General features: G+C 58.4%; 1 protein-coding gene across 1 annotated transcript in view; it reads left to right on the top strand.

The window, feature by feature from the left end:
- Nucleotides 1-1,149: 1,149 nt before the first annotated feature.
- Nucleotides 1,150-23,612, top strand: part of LOC132386939 (polyhomeotic-like protein 1) — a gene marked incomplete at its 3' end in the record, with an annotated part of 61,990 nt that continues 39,527 nt past the window's right edge. The window contains exons 1-4 of the mRNA XM_059959291.1: nt 1,150-1,304; nt 9,255-9,377; nt 17,236-17,355; nt 20,299-20,379. Of these exons, the coding sequence (XP_059815274.1) occupies nt 9,273-9,377; nt 17,236-17,355; nt 20,299-20,379 (306 nt within the window). The remainder of the gene's footprint in view (nt 1,305-9,254; nt 9,378-17,235; nt 17,356-20,298; nt 20,380-23,612) is intronic.

A 23,612-nucleotide genomic window follows, 5' to 3' on the forward strand; every position in this document is an offset into this window, starting at 1 on the left:
GAGCGGCTCCCTGAGGGAAGGGAGTGTTCTGGCCCCTCAAACCCGACATGCCTCTGCTGCAGGCCGGCCTGCCCCAGGGAGAGGCATTTAAAACCAGCGGGGTGTGTAAGGAGGGTGCAAACGAGCGGCTCCCTGAGGGAAGGGAGTGTTCTGGCCCCTCAAACCCGACATGCCTCTGCCAGCCGGCCGGCCTGCCCCAGGGAGAGGCATTTAAAACCAGCGGGGTGTGTAAGGAGGGTGCAAACGAGCGGCTCCCTGAGGGAAGGGAGTGTTCTGGCCCCTCAAACCCGACATGCCTCTGCTGCAGGCCGGCCTGCCCCAGGGAGAGGCATTTAAAACCAGCGGGGTGTGTAAGGAGGGTGCAAACGAGCGGCTCCCTGAGGGAAGGGAGTGTTCTGGCCCCTCAAACCCGACATGCCTCTGCCGGCCGGCCTGCCCCAGGGAGAGGCATTTAAAACCAGCGGGGTGTGTAAGGAGGGTGCAAACGAGCGGCTCCCTGAGGGACGGGAGTGTTCTGGCCCCTCAAACCCGACATGCCTCTGGCCGGCCTGCCCCAGGGAGAGGCATTTAAAACCAGCGGGGTGTGTAGGGAGGGTGCAAACGAGCGGCTCCCTGAGGGAAGGGAGTGTTCTGGCCCCTCAAACCCGACAGGCCTCTGCCGGCCGGCCTGCCCCAGGGAGAGGCATTTAAAACCAGCGGGGTGTGTAAGGAGGGGGCAAACGAGCGGCTCCCTGAGGGAAGGGAGTGTTCTGGCCCCTCAAACCCGACATGCCTCTGCCAGCCGGCCGGCCTGCCCCAGGGAGAGGCATTTAAAACCAGCGGGGTGTGTAAGGAGGGGGCAGGACCCGGCGGCCATGTTGGTGCAGGAAACGGGCTCCGTCCCACGTGACAATTTGCCGCCGAGGTCACGTGAGACGCGAGCCCCGCCCCAGGCCGACGGTGGAGGGGGCGTGGCCTGTGCCGACCCCGCCCCTCCCCGGGAGGCCGGATCACGTGGGAAGGGGGCATGACGCCCGGTCACAGGGCGCCGTCATCCATGTGACGTGTAGGGGGGGTGGGGCCGGAAGCCCGGGTCACGTGGAGAGTGGGCGAAGGCCGGAAGGCTCGCGGTGCGGGAGCGCGTTCGCCCGCGTCACGTGCGGCCAGCGGAATGGGCGGGAGCAGGGCAGGTCGGCCAATCGGAGAGAGGACGGGGGACGGAGCGCACTCCTATTGGCCGGCGCTCAGGTTCGGCTGACAGGAAGCGGAAGTGGCTGGCGAAATAAAGACGAGGGGGCAACAGAGCGGCTGAGAGACGGGGGGTGGTAAGAGAAAGTTCCCGAAATGTTGGAGGGAGGGGGGGATATGATGTGGGGAGAGAGAGCAGGGTGATACCCCTTAATCCAGGGAGAGAGGGGTAATACCCCTTAAGCTGAGGAGAGGGATAATACTCATTAATGTAGGGAGGGGGATACTACCCAATAAAGTGGGGAGAGAGGGGGATATTACCCCGAAATGAGGGGAAAGGAATAATACCCCCAATGTGGGTGGAGAGAGAGGATTAATACCCCATAATGTGGGGGAGAGAGGGATAATACACCATAATGCTTTGAAAGGGGATGATACCACTTGTGGGGAGAGGGGGGATAATACTTAATGTGGGGGGGCATAATACCCCTTAATGTAGGGAGAAAGGGATGATACCCCTTAATGTGGGGGAGACAGAGAGGGGATTATACCCCTTAATGTGGGCAGAGAGGGATTAAACCACTGTGGGGAGAGAGGGTGATAATATGCCTTAACGTTGTGAAAGAGGGGGATTATACCCCTTAATGTGGGGAGAGAGAGGGATAATATCACACACACTGGATGTGTTTACAGGGACAGAGAGGGTGTGACACACTGGATGTGTGTACAGGGACAGAGAGGGTGTGACACACTGGATGTGTTTACAGAGACAGAGAGGGTGTGACACACTGGATGTGTTTACAGAGACAGAGACGGTGTGACACACTGGATGTGTTTACAGTGATAGGGTGTCACACACTGGATGTGTTTACAGGGACAGAGAGGGTGTGACACACTGGATGTGTTTACAGGGACAGAGAGGATGTGACACACTGGATGTGTTTACAGGGACAGAGAGGGTGTGACACACTGGATGTGTTTACAGAGACAGAGAGGGTGTGACACACTGGATGTGTTTACAGGGATAGAGAGGTGTGACACACTGGATGTGTTTACAGGGACAGAGAGGGTGTGACACACTGGATGTGTTTACAGAGACAGAGACGGTGTGACACACTGGATGTGTTTACAGGGACAGAGAGGGTGTTACACACTGTATGTGTTTACAGGGACAGAGAGGGTGTGACACACTGGATGTGTTTACAGGGACAGAGAGGGTGTTACACACTGTATGTGTTTACAAGGATAGAGAGGGTGTGACACGCTGGATGAGTTTACAGGGATAGAGAGGGTGTGACACACTGGATGTGTTTACAGGGACAGAGAGGGTGTGACACACTGGATGTGTTTACAGGGACATAGAGGGTGTGACACACTGGATCTGTTTACAGGGATAGAGACGGTGTGACACACTGTATGTGTTTACAGGGATAGAGAGGGTGTGACACGCTGGATGACTTTACAGGGATAGAGAGGGTGTGACACACTGGACGTGTTTACAGGGATAGAGAGGGTGTGACACACTGGATGTGTGTACAGGGACAGAGAGGGTGTGACACACTGGATGTGTTTACAGAGACAGAGAGGGTGTGACACACTGGATGTGTTTACAGGGATAGAGAGGTGTGACACACTGGATGTGTTTACACAGATAGAGAGGGTGTGACACACTGGATGTGTTTACAGGGATAGAGAGGGTGTGACACGCTGGATGACTTTACAGGGATAGAGAGGGTGTGACACACTGGATGTGTGTACAGGGACAGAGAGGGTGTGACACACTGGATGTGTTTACAGAGACAGAGAGGGTGTGACACACTGGATGTGTTTACAGGGATAGAGAGGTGTGACACACTGGATGTGTTTACACAGATAGAGAGGGTGTGACACACTGGATGTGTTTACAGGGTAGAAAGGGTGTGACACGCTGGATGTGTTTACAGGGATAGAGAGGGTGTGAGACACTGGATGTGTTTACAGGGACAGAGAGGGTGTGACACACTGGATCTGTTTACAGGGACAGAGAGGGTGTGACACACTGGATGTGTGTACAGGGACAGAGAGGGTGTGACACACTGGATGTGTTTACAGAGACAGAGAGGGTGTGACACACTGGATGTGTTTACAGGGACAGAGAGGGTGTTACACACTGTATGTGTTTACAGGGATAGAGAGGTGTGACACGCTGGATGAGTTTACAGGGATAGAGAGGGTGTGACACACTGGATGTGTTTACAGGGACAGAGAGGGTGTGACACACTGGATGTGTTTACAGGGACAGAGAGGGTGTGACACACTGGATCTGTTTACAGGGATAGAGACGGTGTGACACACTGTATGTGTTTACAGGGATAGAGAGGGTGTGACACGCTGGATGAGTTTACAGGGATAGAGAGGGTGTGACACACTGGACGTGTTTACAGGGATAGAGAGGGTGTGACACACTGGATGTGTTTACAGGGACAGAGAGGGTGTGACACACTGGACGTGTTTACAGGGATAGAGAAGGTGTGACACACTGGACGTGTTTACAGGGACAGAGAGGGTGTGACACACTGGACGTGTTTACAGGGATAGAGAGGGTGTGACACACTGGACGTGTTTACAGGGATAGAGAGGGTGTGACACACTGGACGTGTTTACAGGGACAGAGAGGGTGTGACACACTGGATGTGTGTACAGGGACAGAGAGGGTGTGATACACTGGATGTGTTCACAGGGATAGAGAGGTGTGACACACTGGATGTGTTTACACAGATAGAGAGGGTGTGACACACTGGATGTGTTTACAGGGTAGAAAGGGTGTGACACGCTGGATGTGTTTACAGGGATAGAGAGGGTGTGAGACACTGGATGTGTGAACAGGGACAGAGAGGGTGTTACACACTGGATGTGTTTACAGGGATAGAGAGGGTGTGACACACTGAATGTTACAGGGATAGAGAGGGTGTGACACACTGGATGTGTTTACAGGGACAGAGAGGGTGTGACACACTGGATGTGTTTACAGGGACAGAGAGGGTGTGACACACTGGGTGTGTTTACAGGGACAGAGAAGGTGTGACACACTGGATGTGTTTACAGGGACAGAGAGGGTGTGACACACTGGATGTGTTTACAGGGATAGAGAGGGTGTGACACACTGGACGTGTTTACAGGGACAGAGAGGGTGTGACACACTGGATGTGTTTACAGGGACAGAGAGGGTGTGACACACTGGACGTGTTTACAGGGACAGAGAGGGTGTTACACACTGGATGTGTTCACAGGGATAGAGAGGATGTGACACACTGGATGTTACAGGGATAGAGAGGGTGTGACACACTGGATGTGTTTACAGGGATAGAGAGGGTGTTACACACTGGATGTGTTTACAGGGACGGAGAGGGTGTTACACACTGGATGTGTTTACAGGGATAGAGAGGGTGTGACACACTGGATGTGTTTACAGGGATAGAGAGGGTGTGACACACTGGATGTGTTTACAGGGACGGAGAGGGTGTTACACACTGGATGTGTTTACAGGGACAGAGAGGGTGTGACACACTGGATGTGTTTACAGAGACAGAGAGGGTGTTACACACTGGATGTGTTTACAGGGATAGAGAGGGTGTGACACACTGGATGTGTTTACAGGGACAGAGAGGGTGTGACACACTGGATGTGTTTACAGGGACAGAGAAGGTGTGACACATTGGATGTGTTTACAGGGACAGAGAGGGTGTGACACACTGGATGTTACAGGGATAGAGAGGGTGTGACACACTGGATGTGTTTACAGGGACAGAGAGGATGTGACACACTGGAAGTTACAGGGATAGAGAGGGTGTGACACACTGGATGTGTTTACAGGGACAGAGAGGGTGTGACACACTGGATGTGTTTACAGGGACAGAGAAGGTGTGACACACTGGATGTGTTTACAGGGACAGAGAGGGTGTGACACACTGGATGTGTTTACAGGGATAGAGAGGGTGTGACACACTGGATGTGTTTACAGGGACAGAGAGGGTGTGACACACTGGATGTGTTTACAGGGACAGAGAGGGTGTGACACACTGGATGTGTTTACAGGGACAGAGAGGGTGTGACACACTGGGTGTGTTTACAGGGACAGAGAGTATGTGACACACTGGGTGTGTTTACAGGGACAGAGAGAGTGTGACACACTGGATGTGTTTACAGGGACAGAGAGGGCGTGACACACTGGATGTGTTTACAGGGATAGAGAGGGTGTGACACACTGGATGTGTTTACAGGGATAGACAGGGTGTGACACACTGGATGTGTTTACAGGGACAGAGAGGGTGTGACACACTGGATGTGTTTACAGGGATAGTGAGGGTGTGACACACTGGATGTGTTTACAGGGACAGAGAGGGTGTGACACACTGGACGTGTTTACAGGGACAGAGAGGGTGTGACACACTGGACGTGTTTACAGGGACAGAGAGGGTTTGACACACTGGATGTGTTTACAGTGATAGAGAGGATGTGACACACTGGATGTGTTTACTTGGACAGTGAGGGTGTGACACACTGGATGTGTTTACAGGGACAGAGAGGGTGTGACACACTGGATGTGTTTACAGGGACAGAGAGGGTGTGACACACTGGATGTGTTTACACAGACAGAGAGGGTGTGACACACTGGATGTGTTTACAGGGACAGAGAGGGTGTGACACACTGGATGTGTTTACAGGGATAGAGAGGGTGTGACACACTGGATGTGTTTACAGGGATAGAGAGGGTGTGACACACTGGATGTGTTTACAGGGACAGAGAGTGTGTGACACACTGGATGTGTTTACAGGGACAGAGAGTGTGTGACACACTGGATGTGTTTACAGGGACGGAGAGGGTGTGACACACTGGATGTGTTTACAGGGACAGAGAGTGTGTGACACACTTCATGTGTTCACAGGGATAGAGAGGGTGTGACACACTGGGTGTGTTTACAGGACAGAGAGGGTGTGACACACTGGATGAGTTTACAGGGATAGAGAGGGTGTGACACACTGGATGTGTTTACAGGGACAGAGAGTGTGTGACACACTGAATGTGTTTACAGGGATAGAGAGGGTGTGACACATTGGATGTGTTTACAGGGACAGAGAGGGTGTGACACTGGATGTGTTTACAGGGATAGAGAGGGTGTGACACACTGGACCTGTTTACAGGGATGGAGAGGGTGTGACACACTGGACCTGTTTACAGGGACAGAGAGGGTGTCACACACTGGATGTGTTTACAGGGACAGAGAGGGTGTGACACACTGAATGTGTTTACAGGGATAGAGAGGGTGTAACACATTGGATGTGTTTACAGGGACAGAGAGGGTGTGACACTGGATGTGTTTTCAGGGATAGAGAGGGTGTGACACACTGGACCTGTTTACAGGGACATAGAGGGTGTGACACACTGGATGTGTTTACAGGGACAGAGAGGGTGTGACACACTGGATGTGTTTACAGGGACAGAGAGGGTGTGACGCACTGGATGTCACAGGGACAGAGAGGGTGTGACACTGGATGTGTTTACAGGGATAGAGAGGGTGTGACACACTGGACCTGTTTACAGGGACAGAGAGGATGTGACACACTGGATGTGTTTACAGGGACAGAGAGGGTGTGACACACTGGATGTGTTTACAGGGACAGAGAGGGTGTGACACACTGGATGTGTTTACAGGGACAGAGAGGGTGTTACACACTGGACGTGTTTACAGGGACAGAGAGGGTGTGACGCACTGGATGTGTTTACAGGGACAGAGAGGGCGTGACACACTGGATGTGTTTACAGGGATAGAGAGGGTGTGACACACTGGATGTGTTTACAGGGATAGACAGGGTGTGACACACTGGATGTGTTTACAGGGATAGAGAGGGTGTGACACACTGGATGTGTTCACAGGGACAGAGAGGGTGTGACACACTGGATGTGTTTACAGGGACAGAGGGGGTGTGACACACTGGATGTGTTTACAGGGACAGAGGGGGTGTGACACACTGGATGTGTTTACAGGGACAGAGAGGGTGTGACACACTGGATGTGTTTACAGGGACAGAGAGGGTGTGACACTCTGGATGTGTTTACAGGGACAGAGAGGGTGTGACACACTGGACATGTTTACAGGGACAGAGAGGGTGTGACACACTGGACATGTTTACAGGGACAGAGAGGGTGTGACACACTGGACATGTTTACAGGGACAGAGAGGGTGTGACACACTGGACATGTTTACAGGGACAGAGAGGGTGTGACACACTGGACGTGTTTACAGTGATAGAGAGGGTGTGACACACTGGATGTGTTTCCAGGGATAGAGACGGTGTGACACACTGGATGTGTTTACAGGGATAGAGAGGGTGTGACACACTGGATATGTTTACAGGGACAGAGAGGGTGTGACACACTGGATGTGTTTACAGGGACAGAGAGGGTGTTACACACTGGATGTGTTTACAGGGATAGAGAGGATGTGACACACTGAATGTTACAGGGATAGAGAGGGTGTGACACACTGAATGTTACAGGGATAGAGAGGGTGTGACACACTATGTCTTTACAGGGACGGAGAGGTTGTGACACACTGGATGTGTTTACAGGGATAGAGAGGGTGTGACACACTGGATGTGTTCACAGGGACAGAGAGGGTGTGACACACTGGATGTGTTTACAGGGATAGAGAGGGTGTGACACACTGGATGTGTTCACAGGGACAGAGAGGGTGTGACACACTGGATGTGTTTACAGGGACAGAGAGGGTGTGACACACTGGATGTGTTTACAGGGACAGAGAGGGTGTGACACACTGGATGTGTTTACAGGGACAGAGAGGGTGTGATACACTGGATGTGTTTACACAGATAGAGAGGGTGTGACACACTGGATCTGTTTCCAGGGATAGAGACGGTGTGACACACTGGATCTGTTTACAGGGACAGAGAGGGTGTCACACACTGGATATGTTTACAGGGACAGAGAGGGTGTCACACACTGGATGTGTTTCCAGGGATAGAGACGGTGTGACACACTGGATGTGTTTCCAGGGATAGAGACGGTGTGACACACTGGATGTGTTTACAGGGATAGAGAGGGTGTGACACACTGGATATGTTTACAGGGACAGAGAGGGTGTCACACACTGGATGTGTTTACAGGGACAGAGAGGGTGTGACACGCTGAATGTGTTTACAAGGATAGAGAGGGTGTGACACACTGGATGTGTTTACAGGGACAGAGAGGGTGTGATACACTGGATGTGTTTACACAGATAGAGAGGGTGTGACACACTGGATCTGTTTCCAGGGATAGAGATGGTGTGACACACTGGATCTGTTTACAGGGACAGAGAGGGTGTCACACACTGGATATGTTTACAGGGACAGAGAGGGTGTCACACACTGGATGTGTTTCCAGGGATAGAGACGGTGTGACACACTGGATGTGTTTCCAGGGATAGAGAGGGTGTGACACACTGGATGTGTTTACAGGGATAGAGAGGGTGTGACACACTGGATATGTTTACAGGGACAGAGAGGGTGTCACACACTGGATGTGTTTACAGGGACAGAGAGGGTGTGACACGCTGAATGTGTTTACAAGGATAGAGAGGGTGTGACACGCTGGATGTGTTTACAGGGACGGAGAGGGTGTGACACACTGGACGTGTTTACAGGGACGGAGAGGGTGTGACACACTGGACGTGTTTACAGGGACAGAGAGAGAGACCGAGAGTCTGCTGGCAGACTGGATGCTGTTACTCGTGAAAGCGATATCAGGGATAGAGGGCATTTAAGGTGAGAGGGGACAGTTTGAAAGGAGATGAGAGGGGCCACATAGTAAGTGCCAGGAGTCCCGAATGCAGGACTGGGCTGGTGTTGACGGCAGATACGAGAGAGAGGTTGTGCTGCAAGTCAGAGAGACCGAGAGTCTGCTGGCAGACTGGATGTTTTTAAGATCCTCTCTTGCCGGGTGGTCATTGTGAATTGGGTGTGTGTTTGCATACCAGTGTGTGTGTCCAACTGATCCGGGACGGATGGGTTGTCTCTAACCGCACTAACTGCCCTCCCTCTCCCACCAGCCCCCTCCAGCCATCGCCATGGAGAATGAGGGAGACCAGCCAGCTGGTGGCGGAGGTGGGGGAGCAGGGAGCGCCCGACCCCAGGTGCCGCAGATGTCCCTCTACGAGCGTCAGGCAGTCCAGGTCCGAACTCCTCCCACCCCACCCCCGTGTGTCACTCTGTCTCCACTCCCCCGTGTGTGACCCCTGACCCTCTCCCCACCCCGTGTGTCACCCCATCTCCACTCCCCCGTGTGTGTGAGCCCTGACCCTCTCCCCACCCCGTGTGTCACCCCGTCTCCACTCCCCCGTGTGTGAGACCCCTGACCCTCTCCCCACCCCGTGTGTCACCCCATCTCCACTCCCCCGTGTGTGAGACCCCTGACCCTCTCCCCACCCCGTGTGTCACCCCGTCTCCACTCCCCCGTGTGTGTGAGCCCTGACCCTCTCCCCACCCCGTGTGTCACCCCGTCTCCACTCCCCCGTGTGTGTGACCCGTGACCCTCTCCCCACCCCGTGTGTCACCCCATCTCCACTCCCCCGTTTGTGTGACCCCTGACCCTCTCCCCACCCCGTGTGTCACCCCGTCTCCACTCCCCCGTGTGTGTGAGCTCTGAACCTCTCCCCACCCCGTGTGTCACCCCATCCATTCCCCCGTGTGTGTGACCCCTGAACCTCTCCCCACCCCGTGTGTCACCCCATCTCCACTCCCCTGTGTGTGTGACCCCTGACCCTCTCCGCACCCCGTGTGTCACCCCATCTCCACTCCCCTGTGTGTGTGTGAGCCCTGACCCTCTCCCCACCCCGTGTCACCCCGTCTCCACTCCCCCGTGTGTGTGACCCCTGACCCTCACCCCACCCCGTGTGTGTGACCCTCTCCCCACCCCGTGTGTCACCCCGTCTCCACTCCCCCGTGTGTGTGACCCCTGACCCTCTCCCCACCCCGTGTGTCACCCCATCTCCACTCCCCTGTGTGTGTGACCCCTGACCCTCTCCTCACCCCGTGTGTCATCCCGTCTCCACTCCCCCGTGTGTGACCCCTGACCCTCTCCCCACCCCGTGTGTCACCCCGTCTCCACTCCCCCGTGTGTGACCCCTGACCCTCTCCCCACCCCGTGTGTCACCCCGTCTCCACTCCCCCGTGTGTGTGAGCCCTGACCCTCTCCCCACCCCGTGTGTCACCCCGTCTCCACTCCCCCGTGTGTGAGCCCTGACCCTCTCCCCACCCCGTGTGTCACCCCATCTTCACTCCCCCGTGTGTCTGACCCCTGACCCTCTTCCCACCCCGTGTGTCACCCCGTCTCCACTCCCCCGTGTGTCTGACCCCTGACCCTCTCCCCACCCCGTGTGTCATCCCGTCTCCACTCCCCCGTGTGTGTGAGCCCTGACCCTCTCCCCACCCCGTGTCACCCCGTCTCCACTCCCCCGTGTGTGACCCCTGACCCTCTCCCCACCCCGTGTGTCACCCCGTCTCCACTCCCCCGTGTGTGTGAGCCCTGACCCTCACCCCACCCCGTGTGTGTGACCCTCTCCCCACCCCGTGTGTCACCCCGTCTCCACTCCCCCGTGTGTCTGACCCCTGACCCTCTCCCCACCCCGTGTGTCACCCCGTCTCCACTCTCCCGTGTGTGTGAGCCCTGACCCTCTTCCCACCCCGTGTGTGTGAGCCGTGACCCTCTCCCCACCCCGTGTGTCACCCCATCTCCACTCCCCCGTGTGTCTGACCCCTGACCCTCTTCCCACCCCGTGTGTCTGACCCCTGACCCTCTCCCCACCCCGTGTGTCACCCCATCTCCACTCCCCCGTGTGTGTGAGCCCTGACTCTCTCCCCACCCCGTGTGTCACCCCGTCTCCACTCCCCCGTGTGTGTGAGCCCTGACCCTCACCCCACCCCGTGTGTGTGACCCTCTCCCCACCCCATGTGTCACCCCGTCTCCACTCCGTGTGTGTGAGCCCTGACCCTCTCCCCACCCCATCTGTCACCCCATCTCCATTCCCCCGTGTGTGTGACCCCTGACCCTCTCCTCACCCCGTGTGTCACCCCATCCATTCCCCCGTGTGTCTGACCCCTGAACCTCTCCCCACCCCGTGTGTCACCCCATCTCCACTCCCCCGTGTGTGTGAGTCCTGACCCTCTCCCCACCCCGTGTGTCATCCCGTCTCCACTCCCCCGTGTGTGTGACCCCTGACCCTCACCCCACCACGTGTGTGTGACCCCTGACCCTCACCCCACCCCGTGTGTGTGACCCCTGACCCTCTCCCCACCCCGTGTGTCACCCCATCTCCACTCTTCCGTGTGTGTGAGCCCTGACCCTCTCCCCACCCCGTGTGTCACCCCGTCTCCACTCCCCCGTGTGTGTGAGCCCTGACCCTCACCCCACCCCGTGTGTGTGACCCTCTCCCCACCCCGTGTGTCACCCCGTCTCCACTCCCCCGTGTGTGTGACCCCTGACCCTCTCTCCACCCCGTGTGTCACCCTGTCTCCACTCCCCCGTGTGTGTGACCCCTGACCCTCTCCCCACCCCATCTGTCACCCCATTCCCCCGTGTGTGTGACCCCTGACCCTCTCCTCACCCCGTGTGTCACCCCATCCATTCCCCCATGTGTCTGACCCCTGAACCTCTCCCCACCCCTTGTGTCACCCCATCTCCACTCCCCCGTGTGTGTGAGCCCTGACCCTCACCCCACCCCGTGTGTCACCCCGTCTCCACTCCCCCGTGTGTCTGACCCCTGACCCTCTTCCCACCCCGTGTGTCACCCCGTTTCCACTCCCCCGTGTCTGACCCCTGACCCTCTCCCCACCCCGTGTGTCACCCCGTCTCCACTCCCCCGTGTGTGTGACCCGTGACCCTCTCCCCACCCCGTGTGTCACCCCATCTCCACTCCCCCGTGTGTGTGAGCCCTGACCCTCTCCCCACCCCGTGTGTCACCCCGTCTCCACTCCCCCGTGTGTGAGACCCCTGACCCTCTCCCCACCCCGTGTGTCACCCCATCTCCACTCCCCCGTGTGTGAGACCCCTGACCCTCTCCCCACCCCGTGTGTCACCCCGTCTCCACTCCCCCGTGTGTGTGAGCCCTGACCCTCTCCCCACCCCGTGTGTCACCCCGTCTCCACTCCCCCGTGTGTGTGACCCGTGACCCTCTCCCCACCCCGTGTGTCACCCCATCTCCACTCCCCCGTTTGTGTGACCCCTGACCCTCTCCCCACCCCGTGTGTCACCCCGTCTCCACTCCCCCGTGTGTGTGAGCTCTGAACCTCTCCCCACCCCGTGTGTCACCCCATCCATTCCCCCGTGTGTGTGACCCCTGAACCTCTCCCCACCCCGTGTGTCACCCCATCTCCACTCCCCTGTGTGTGTGACCCCTGACCCTCTCCGCACCCCGTGTGTCACCCCATCTCCACTCCCCTGTGTGTGTGTGAGCCCTGACCCTCTCCCCACCCCGTGTCACCCCGTCTCCACTCCCCCGTGTGTGTGACCCCTGACCCTCACCCCACCCCGTGTGTGTGACCCTCTCCCCACCCCGTGTGTCACCCCGTCTCCACTCCCCCGTGTGTGTGACCCCTGACCCTCTCCCCACCCCGTGTGTCACCCCATCTCCACTCCCCTGTGTGTGTGACCCCTGACCCTCTCCTCACCCCGTGTGTCATCCCGTCTCCACTCCCCCGTGTGTGACCCCTGACCCTCTCCCCACCCCGTGTGTCACCCCGTCTCCACTCCCCCGTGTGTGACCCCTGACCCTCTCCCCACCCCGTGTGTCACCCCGTCTCCACTCCCCCGTGTGTGTGAGCCCTGACCCTCTCCCCACCCCGTGTGTCACCCCGTCTCCACTCCCCCGTGTGTGAGCCCTGACCCTCTCCCCACCCCGTGTGTCACCCCATCTTCACTCCCCCGTGTGTCTGACCCCTGACCCTCTTCCCACCCCGTGTGTCACCCCGTCTCCACTCCCCCGTGTGTCTGACCCCTGACCCTCTCCCCACCCCGTGTGTCATCCCGTCTCCACTCCCCCGTGTGTGTGAGCCCTGACCCTCTCCCCACCCCGTGTCACCCCGTCTCCACTCCCCCGTGTGTGACCCCTGACCCTCTCCCCACCCCGTGTGTCACCCCGTCTCCACTCCCCCGTGTGTGTGAGCCCTGACCCTCACCCCACCCCGTGTGTGTGACCCTCTCCCCACCCCGTGTGTCACCCCGTCTCCACTCCCCCGTGTGTCTGACCCCTGACCCTCTCCCCACCCCGTGTGTCACCCCGTCTCCACTCTCCCGTGTGTGTGAGCCCTGACCCTCTTCCCACCCCGTGTGTGTGAGCCGTGACCCTCTCCCCACCCCGTGTGTCACCCCATCTCCACTCCCCCGTGTGTCTGACCCCTGACCCTCTTCCCACCCCGTGTGTCTGACCCCTGACCCTCTCCCCACCCCGTGTGTCACCCCATCTCCACTCCCCCGTGTGTGTGAGCCCTGACTCTCTCCCCACCCCGTGTGTCACCCCGTCTCCACTCCCCCGTGTGTGTGAGCCCTGACCCTCACCCCACCCCGTGTGTGTGACCCTCTCCCCACCCCATGTGTCACCCCGTCTCCACTCCGTGTGTGTGAGCCCTGACCCTCTCCCCACCCCATCTGTCACCCCATCTCCATTCCCCCGTGTGTGTGACCCCTGACCCTCTCCTCACCCCGTGTGTCACCCCATCCATTCCCCCGTGTGTCTGACCCCTGAACCTCTCCCCACCCCGTGTGTCACCCCATCTCCACTCCCCCGTGTGTGTGAGTCCTGACCCTCTCCCCACCCCGTGTGTCATCCCGTCTCCACTCCCCCGTGTGTGTGACCCCTGACCCTCACCCCACCACGTGTGTGTGACCCCTGACCCTCACCCCACCCCGTGTGTGTGACCCCTGACCCTCTCCCCACCCCGTGTGTCACCCCATCTCCACTCTTCCGTGTGTGTGAGCCCTGACCCTCTCCCCACCCCGTGTGTCACCCCGTCTCCACTCCCCGTGTGTGTGAGCCCTGACCCTCACCCCACCCCGTGTGTGTGACCCTCTCCCCACCCCGTGTGTCACCCCGTCTCCACTCCCCCGTGTGTGTGACCCCTGACCCTCTCTCCACCCCGTGTGTCACCCTGTCTCCACTCCCCCGTGTGTGTGACCCCTGACCCTCTCCCCACCCCATCTGTCACCCCATTCCCCCGTGTGTGTGACCCCTGACCCTCTCCTCACCCCGTGTGTCACCCCATCCATTCCCCCATGTGTCTGACCCCTGAACCTCTCCCCACCCCTTGTGTCACCCCATCTCCACTCCCCCGTGTGTGTGAGCCCTGACCCTCACCCCACCCCGTGTGTCACCCCGTCTCCACTCCCCCGTGTGTCTGACCCCTGACCCTCTTCCCACCCCGTGTGTCACCCCGTTTCCACTCCCCCGTGTCTGACCCCTGACCCTCTCCCCACCCCGTGTGTCACCCCGTCTCCACTCCCCCGTGTGTGTGACCCGTGACCCTCTCCCCACCCCGTGTGTCACCCCATCTCCACTCCCCCGTGTGTGTGACCCCTGACCCTCACCCCACCCCGTGTGTCACCCCGTCTCCACTCCCCCGTGTGTGAGCCCTGACCCTCTCCCCACCCCGTGTGTCACCCCATCTCCACTCCCCCGTGTGTGTGACCCTCTCCTCACCCCATGTGTCACCCCGTCTCCACTCCCCCGTGTATGTGACCCCTGACCCTCTCCCCACCCCGTGTGTCACCCTGTCTCCACTCCCGTGTGTGACCCCTGACCCTCTCCCCACCCCGTGTGTCACCCCATCTCCACTCCCCCATGTGTGTGACCCCATCTCCACTCCCCCGTGTGTCACCCCGTCTCCACTCCCCCGTGTGTGTGACCCCTGACCCTCTCCCCACCCCGTGTGTCACCCCATCTCCACTCCCCCGTGTGTGTGACCCGTGACCCTCTCCCCACCCCGTGTGTCACCCCGTCTCCACTCCCCCGTGTGTCTTACCCCTGACCCTCTCCCCACCCCGTGTGTCACCCCGTCTCCACTCCCCCGTGTGTGTGAGCCCTGACCCTCTCCCCACCCCGTGTGTCACCCCATCTCCACTCCCCCGTGTGTCTTACCCCTGACCCTCTCCCCACCCCGTGTGTCACCCCGTCTCCACTCCCCCGTGTGTGACCCCTGACCCTCTCCCCACCCCGTGTGTGTGACCCTCTCCCCACCCCGTGTGTCACCCCATCTCCACTCCCCCGTGTGTGTGAGCCGTGACCCTCTCCCCACCCCGTGTGTCACCCCATCTCCACTCCCCCGTGTGTCACCCCGTCTCCACTCCCCCGTGTGTGTGACCCCTGACCCTCTCTCCACCCCGTGTGTCACCCCGTCACTCCCCCGTGTGTGTGACCCCTGACCCTCTCCCCACCCCGTGTGTCACCCCGTCTCCACTCCCCCGTGTGTGACCCCTGACCCTCTCCCCACCCCGTGTGTCACCCCGTATCCACTCCCCCGTGTGTGTGAGCCCTGACCCTCTCCCCACCCCGTGTGTCACCCCGTCTCCACTCCCCCGTGTGTGAGACCCCTGACCCTCTCCCCACCCCGTGTGTCACCCCGTCTCCACTCCCCCGTGTGTGTGAGCCCTGACCCTCTCCCCACCCCGTGTGTCACCCCGTCTCCACTCCCCCGTGTGTGTGAGCCCTGACCCTCACCCCACCCCGTGTGTGTGACCCTCTCCCCACCCCGTGTGTCACCCCGTCTCCACTCCCCCGTGTGTGTGACCCCTGACCCTCACCCCACCCCGTGTGTGTGACCCTCTCCCCACTCCGTGTGTCACCCTGTCTCCACTCCCCCGTGTCTGTGTCCCCTGACCCTCTCCCCACCCCGTGTGTCACCCCGTCTCCACTCCCCCGTGTGTGTGAGCCGTGACCCTCTCCCCACCCTGTGTGTCATCCCGTCTCCACTCCCCCGTGTGTGTGACCCCTGACCCTCTCCCCACCCCGTGTGTCATCCCGTCTCCACTCCCGTGTGTCACCCCGTCTCCACTCCCCCGTGTGTGTGAGCCCTGACCCTCTCCGCACCCCGTGTGTCACCCCATCTCCACTCCCCCGTGTGTGTGACCCCTGACCCTCTCCCCACCCCGTGTGTCACCCCGTCTCCACTCCCCCGTGTGTGTGACCCCTGACCCTCACCCCACCCCGTGTGTGTGACCCTCTCCCCACTCCGTGTGTCACCCCCGTCTCCACTCCCCCGTGTCTGTGTCCCCTGACCCTCTCCCCACCCCGTGTGTCACCCCGTCTCCACTCCCCCGTGTGTGTGAGCCGTGACCCTCTCCCCACCCTGTGTGTCATCCCGTCTCCACTCCCCCGTGTGTGTGACCCCTGACCCTCTCCCCACCCCGTGTGTCATCCCGTCTCCACTCCCGTGTGTCACCCCGTCTCCACTCCCCCGTGTGTGTGAGCCCTGACCCTCTCCGCACCCCGTGTGTCACCCCATCTCCACTCCCCCGTGTGTGTGACCCCTGACCCTCTCCCCACCCCGTGTGTCACCCCGTCTCCACTCCCCCGTGTGTGTGACCCCTGACCCTCACCCCACCCCGTGTGTGTGACCCTCTCCCCACTCCGTGTGTCACCCCGTCTCCACTCCCCCGTGTCTGTGTCCCCTGACCCTCTCCCCACCCCGTGTGTCACCCCGTCTCCACTCCCCCGTGTGTGTGAGCCGTGACCCTCTCCCCACCCTGTGTGTCATCCCGTCTCCACTCCCCCGTGTGTGTGACCCCTGACCCTCTCCCCACCCCGTGTGTCATCCCGTCTCCACTCCCGTGTGTCACCCCGTCTCCACTCCCCCGTGTGTGTGAGCCCTGACCCTCTCCGCACCCCGTGTGTCACCCCATCTCCACTCCCCCGTGTGTGTGACCCCTGACCCTCTCCCCACCCCGTGTGTCACCCCGTCTCCACTCCCCCGTGTGTGTGACCCCTGACCCTCCCCCCACCCTCTGTGCAGGTGTGACCCCTGACCCTGACCCTGTCTTTTCAGGCTCTCCAGGCCCTGCAGCGTCAGCCCAACGCGGCGGCCCAGTACCTCCAGCAGATGTACGCGGCCCAGCACCAGCAGCTGATGCTCCAGCAGCACCTCAGCACGGCACAGCTCCAGCAGGTACGGTTGCGCAGGGCACCCCCGTCCGCGTACCCACACACTCGCAGAACATTCCTGCGCAGAAACAGGCCTTTCGGCCCCTCTGGGCCGTGCCGGACCATTTCTCCGCCTAGTCCCACTGACCCGCACCTGGCCCACATCCCTCCATACCCCTCTCGTCCATCTACACGTCCGAGTTTTTCTCAAATGTTAAAAGTGAGTCCGCATTCACCACTTCATCTGGCAGCTCATTCCACACTCCCACCACTCTCTGTGTGAAGAAGCCCCCCCCCAATGTTCCCTTTAAACTTTTCCCCTTCACCCTTAACCCACGTCCTCTGGTTTTTTTCCCCCCCCGGCCTCGGTGGAAAAAGCCTGTTCGCATTCACTCTCTCTATACCCATCATAATTTTATACCCCTCTATCAGATCTCCCCTCATTCTCCTACGCTCCAGGGAATAAAGTCCTAACCTATTCACCCTTTCTCTGTAACTCAGTTTCTCATGTCCTGGCCACATCCTGGTAAACCGTCTCTGCACTCTTTCAACCTTATTAATATCCTTCCTGTAATCCGGTGACCAAAACTGCCCACAATACTCCAAATTCCAACTCTTACACTCAATACTCTGCACTCTTTCAACCTTATTAATATCCTTCCTGTAATCCGGTGACCAAAACCGCCAACAATACTCCAAATTCCAACTCTTATACTCAATACTCTGCACTCTTTCAACCTTATTAATATCCTTCCTGTAATCCGGTGACCAAAACTGCACACAATACTCCAAATTCCAACTCTTATACTCAATACTCTGCACTCTTTCAACCTTATTAATATCCTTCCTGTAATCCGGTGACCAAAACTGCCCACAATACTCCAAATTCCAACTCTTATACTCAATACTCTGCACTCTTTCAACCTTATTAATATCCTTCCTGTAATCCGGTGACCAAAACTGCACACAATACTCCAAATTCCAACTCTTATACTCAATACTCTGCACTCTTTCAACCTTATTAATATCCTTCCTGTAATCCGGTGACCAAAACTGCCCACAATACTCCAAATTCCAACTCTTATACTCAATACTCTGCACTCTTTCAACCTTATTAATATCCTTCCTGTAATCCGGTGACCAAAACTGCACACAATACTCCAAATTCCAACTCTTATACTCAATACTCTGCACTCTTTCAACCTTATTAATAACCCTCCTGTAATCCGGTGACCAAAACTGCCCACAATACTCCAAATTCCAACTCTTATACTCAATACTCTGCACTCTTTCAACCTTATTAATATCCTTCCTGTAATCCGGTGACCAAAACTGCCCACAATACTCCAAATTCAGCCTCACCAATGCCTTGTACAACCTCCCCATTACATTCCAACTCTTACACTCAATACTTTGATTTATAAAGGCCGATGTACCAAAATCTCTCTTTACCACCCTATCTACCTGTGACGCCACTTTTAGGGAATTTTGCATCTGTATTACCAGATCCCTCTGTTCTACTGCACTCCTCAGTGCCCGACCGTTTACCTTGTATGTTCTGCCTTGGTTTGTCCTTCCAAAGTGCAATACCTCCCACTTGTCTGTATTAAACTCCATCTGCCATTTTTCAGCCCATTCCTCCAACTGGTCCAAATCCCTCTGCAAGTTTTGAAAACCTTCCTCACTGTCCACTGCACCTCCAAACTTCATATCATCAGCAAACTTGCTGATCCAATTCACTGCATTATCACCCAGATCACTGATATAGATGACAAATAACAATGGACCCAGCACTGATCCCTGTGGCACACCACTAGTCACAGGCCTCCACTCAGAGTAGCAATCCTCCACTACCACTCTCTGGCTTCTTCCATTGAGCCAATGTCTAATCCAATTTACTACCTCTCCATGTATACCTAGTGACTGAATCTTCCTAACTAACCTCCCATGCGGGACCTTGTCAAAGGCCTTACTGAAGTCCATGTATACAGCATCCACTGCCTTCCCATTATCCACTTTCCTTGTAAACTCCTCGAAAAACTCCGATAGATTTGGGAATAATGGTGCATAGTTCCCTGAAGGTGGAATCTCATGTGGATAGGGTGGTGAAGAAAGCTTTTGGTATTCTGCCCTTAATAAATCAGAGCATTGAGTATAGGAGTTGGGATGTAAAGTTAAAATTGTACAAGGCATTGGTGAGGCCGAATTTGGAGTATTGTGTACAGTTCTGGTCAGCGAATTATAGGAAAGATGTCAACAAAATAGAGAGAGTACAGAGGAGATTTACCAGAATGTTACCTGGGTTTCAGCACCTGAGTCACAGAGAAAGGTTGAACAAGTTAGGTCTTTATTCTTTGGAGCGTAGAAGGTTGAGGGGGGATTTGAAAGAGGTATTTAAAATTATGAGGGGGATGGATAGAGTTGATGTGGATAGGCTTTTTCCATTGAGAGTAGGGGAGATTCAAACAAGAGGACATGAGTTGAGAGTTAGAGGGCAAAAGTTTAGGGTTAACACGAGGGGGAGTTTCTTTACTCAGAGAGTGGTAGCTGTGTGGAACGAGCTTCCAGTAGAAGTGGTAGAGGCAGATTCGGTATTGTCATTTAAAGTAAAATTGGATAGGTATACGGACAGGAAAGGAATGGAGGGTTATGGGCTGAGTGTGGGTCGGTGGGACTAGATGAGAGTAAATGTTCGGCACGGACTAGAAGGGCCGAGACGGCCTGTTTCCGTGTGTAATTGTGATATGGTTATATGGGCCATTGGGACTAGGTGAGAGTAAGCGTTCGGCACGGACTAGAAGGGGGAGCTGGCCTGACTCCCCCCATCACCATACGGACAAGGAGCCACACTACAACATCACACAAACCGGGGTGGAGGGCAAGCGAAATGGGTCTTGTACCAGGAAGCGGCTGAGCACATCGGACGGACATTGACGTTGTCTTGACCCCTTCTCGCTCCCCGTTGCAGGTGACACTGGCGGCCAACCGGCAGGTGACCCCGGGGAGCAGTAGCGGAGAGGCTCAAGGCAGTGGGGCAGCCCAAAGTACCGTGAGTCACCCCTCCACTCCCCCCGATCTCTGCGTTCCTCCGTCCCCCTCACTTCCCCGTCCGGAGTGACCCAGATCACCGTGAGTCACCCCTCCACTCTCCCCGATCTCTGCGTCCCTCCGTCCCCCTCACTTCCCCGTCCGGAGTGACCCAGATCACCGTGAGTCACCCCTCCACTCCCCCCGATCTCTGCGTCCCTCCGTCCCCCTCACTTCCCCCTCCAGAGTTACCCAGATCACGTGAGTCACCCCTCCACTCTCCCCGATCTCTGCGTCCCTCCGTCCCCCTCACTTCCCCGTCCGGAGTGACCCAGATCACCGTGAGTCACCCCTCCACTCCCCCCCGATCTCTGCGTCCCTCCGTCCCCCTCACTTCCCCCTCCGGAGTGACCCAGATCACCGTGAGTCACCCCTCCACTCCCCCCCGATCTCTGCGTTCCTCCGTCCCCCTCACTTCCCCGTCCGGAGTGACCCAGATCACCATGAGTCACCCCTCCACTCCCCCCCGATCTCTGCGTCCCTCCTTCCCCCTCACTTCCCCCTCCGGAGTCACCCAGATCACCGTGAGTCACCCCTCCACTCTCCCCGATCTCTGCGTCCCTCCGTCCCACTCACTTCCCCCTCCGGAGTGACCCAGATCACCGTGAGTCACCCCTCCACTCTCCCCCGATCTCTGCGTCCCTCCGTCCCCCTCACTTCCCCCTCCGGAGTGACCCAGATCACCGTGAGTCACCCCTCCACTCTCCCCCGATCTCTGCGTCCCTCCGTCCCGCTCACTTCCCCGTCCGGAGTGACCCAGATCACCGTGAGTCACCCCTCCACTCTCCCCGAACTCTGCGTCCCTCCGTCCCCCTCACTTCCCCCTCCGGAGTTACCCAGATCACGTGAGTCACCCCTCCACTCTCCCCGATCTCTGCGTCCCTCCGTCCCCCTCACTTCCACTGTCCGGAGTGACCCAGATCACCGTGAGTCACCCCTCCACTCCCCCCCGATCTCTGCGTCCCTCCGTCCCCCTCACTTCCCCCTCCGGAGTGACCCAGATCACCGTGAGTCACCCCTCCACTCTCCCCGATCTCTGCGTCCCTCCGTTCCCCTCACTTCCCCCTCCGGAGTTACCCAGATCACGTGAGTCACCCCTCCACTCTCCCCGATCTCTGCGTCCCTCCGTCCCCCTCACTTCCCCCTCCGGAGTGACCCAGATCACCGTGAGTCACCCCTCCACTCTCCCCCGATCTCTGCGTCCCTCCGTCCCCCTCACTTCCCCCGTCCGGAGTGACCAAGATCACCGTGAGTCGCCCCTCCACTCCCCCCGATCTCTGCGTCCCTCCGTCCCCCTCACTTCCCCCGTCCGGAGTGACCCAGATCACCGTGAGTCACCCCTCCACTCCCCCCCGATCTCTGCGTCCCTCCGTCCCCCTCACTTCCCCCTCCGGAGTGACCCAGATCACCGTGAGTTACCCCTCCACTCTCCCCCGATCTCTGCGTCCCTCCGTCCCCCTCACTTCCCCCGTCCGGAGTGACCCAGATCACCATGAGTCACCCCTCCACTCCCCCCCGATCTCTGCGTCCCTCCGTCCCCCTCACTTCCCCCATCCGGAGTGACCCAGATCACCGTGAGTCACCCCTCCACTCCCCCCGATCTCTGCGTCCCTCCGTCCCCCTCACTTCCCCCATCCGGAGTGACCCAGATGACCGTGAGTCACCCCTCCACTCCCCCCGATCTCTGTGTCCCTCCGTCCCCCTCACTTCCCCCATCCGGAGTGACCCAGATCACTGTGAATCACCCCTCCTCTCCTCGATCTCTGCGTCCCTCCGTCCCCCTCACTTCCCCCTCCGGAGTGACCCAGATCACTGTGAGTCACCCCTCCACTCTCCCCGATCTCTGCGTCCCTCCGTCCCCCTCACTTCCCCCGTCCGGAGTGACCCAGATCACCATGAGTCACCCCTCCACTCCCCCCGATCTCTGCGTCCCTCCGTCCCCCTCACTTCCCCGTCCTGAGTGACCCAGATCACCGTGAGTCACTCCTCCACTCCCCCCCGATCTCTGCATCCCTCCGTCCCCCTCACTTCCCCCTCCGGAGTGACCCAGATCACCGTGAGTCACCCCTCCACTCCCCCCCGATCTCTGCGTCCCTCCGTCCCCCTCACTTCCCCGTCCGGAGTGACCCAGATCACCGTGAGTCACACTCCACTCTCCCCGATCTCTATGTCCCTCCGTCCCCCTCACTTCCCCGTCCGGAGTGACCCAGATCACCGTGAGTCACCCCTCCACTCCCCCCCCCCGATCTCTGCGTCCCTCCGTCCCCCTCACTTCCCCCTCCGGAGTTACCCAGATCACCGTGAGTCACCCCTCCACTCTCCCCGATCTCTGCATCCCTCCGTCCCCCTCTCTTCCCCGTCCAGAGTGACCCAGATCACCGTGAGTCACCCCTCCACTCCCCCCCGATCTCTGCGTCCCTCCGTCCCCCTCACTTCCTCGTCCGGAGTTACCCAGATCACCGTGAGTCACCCCTCCACTCCCCCCGATCTCTGCGTCCCTCCGTCCCCCTCACTTCCCCGTCCGGAGTGACCCAGATCACCGTGAGTCACCCCTCCACTCCCCCCCGATCTCTGTGTTCCTCCGTCCCCCTCACTTCCCCCGTCCGGAGTTACCCAGATCAGTGTGAGTCACCCCTCCACTCACCCCCGATCTCTGCGTCCCTCCGTCCCCCTCACTTCCCCGTCCGGAGTGACCCAGATCACCGTGAGTCACCCCTCCACTCCCCCCCGATCTCTGCGTCCCTCCGTCCCCCTCACTTCCCCGTCCCAACTGACCCAGATCACCGTGAGTCACCCCTCCACTCCCCCCCGATCTCTGCGTCCCTCCGTCCCCTTCACTTCCCCCGTCCGGAGTGACCCAGATCACGTGAGTCACCCCTCCACTCCACCCCGATCTCTGCGTCCCTCCGTCCTCCTCACTTCCCTGTCCCAACTGACCCAGATCACCGTGTGTCACCCCTCCACTCTCCCCGATCTCTGCGTCCCTCCGTCCCCCTCACTTCCCCCATCCGGAGTTACCCAGATCACGTGAGTCACCCCTCCACTCTCCCCGATCTCTGTGTTCCTCCGTCCCCCTCACTTCCCCGTCCAGAGTGACCCAGATCACCGTGAGTCACCCCTCCACTCTCCCCGATCTCTGCGTCCCTCCGTCCCCCTCACTTCCCCGTCCGGAGTGACCCAGATCACCGTGAGTCA

This window comes from Hypanus sabinus, unplaced genomic scaffold, assembly GCF_030144855.1.
Source record: "Hypanus sabinus isolate sHypSab1 unplaced genomic scaffold, sHypSab1.hap1 scaffold_1401, whole genome shotgun sequence".
In the NCBI taxonomy this organism is placed as follows: Eukaryota; Metazoa; Chordata; class Chondrichthyes; order Myliobatiformes; family Dasyatidae; genus Hypanus; species Hypanus sabinus.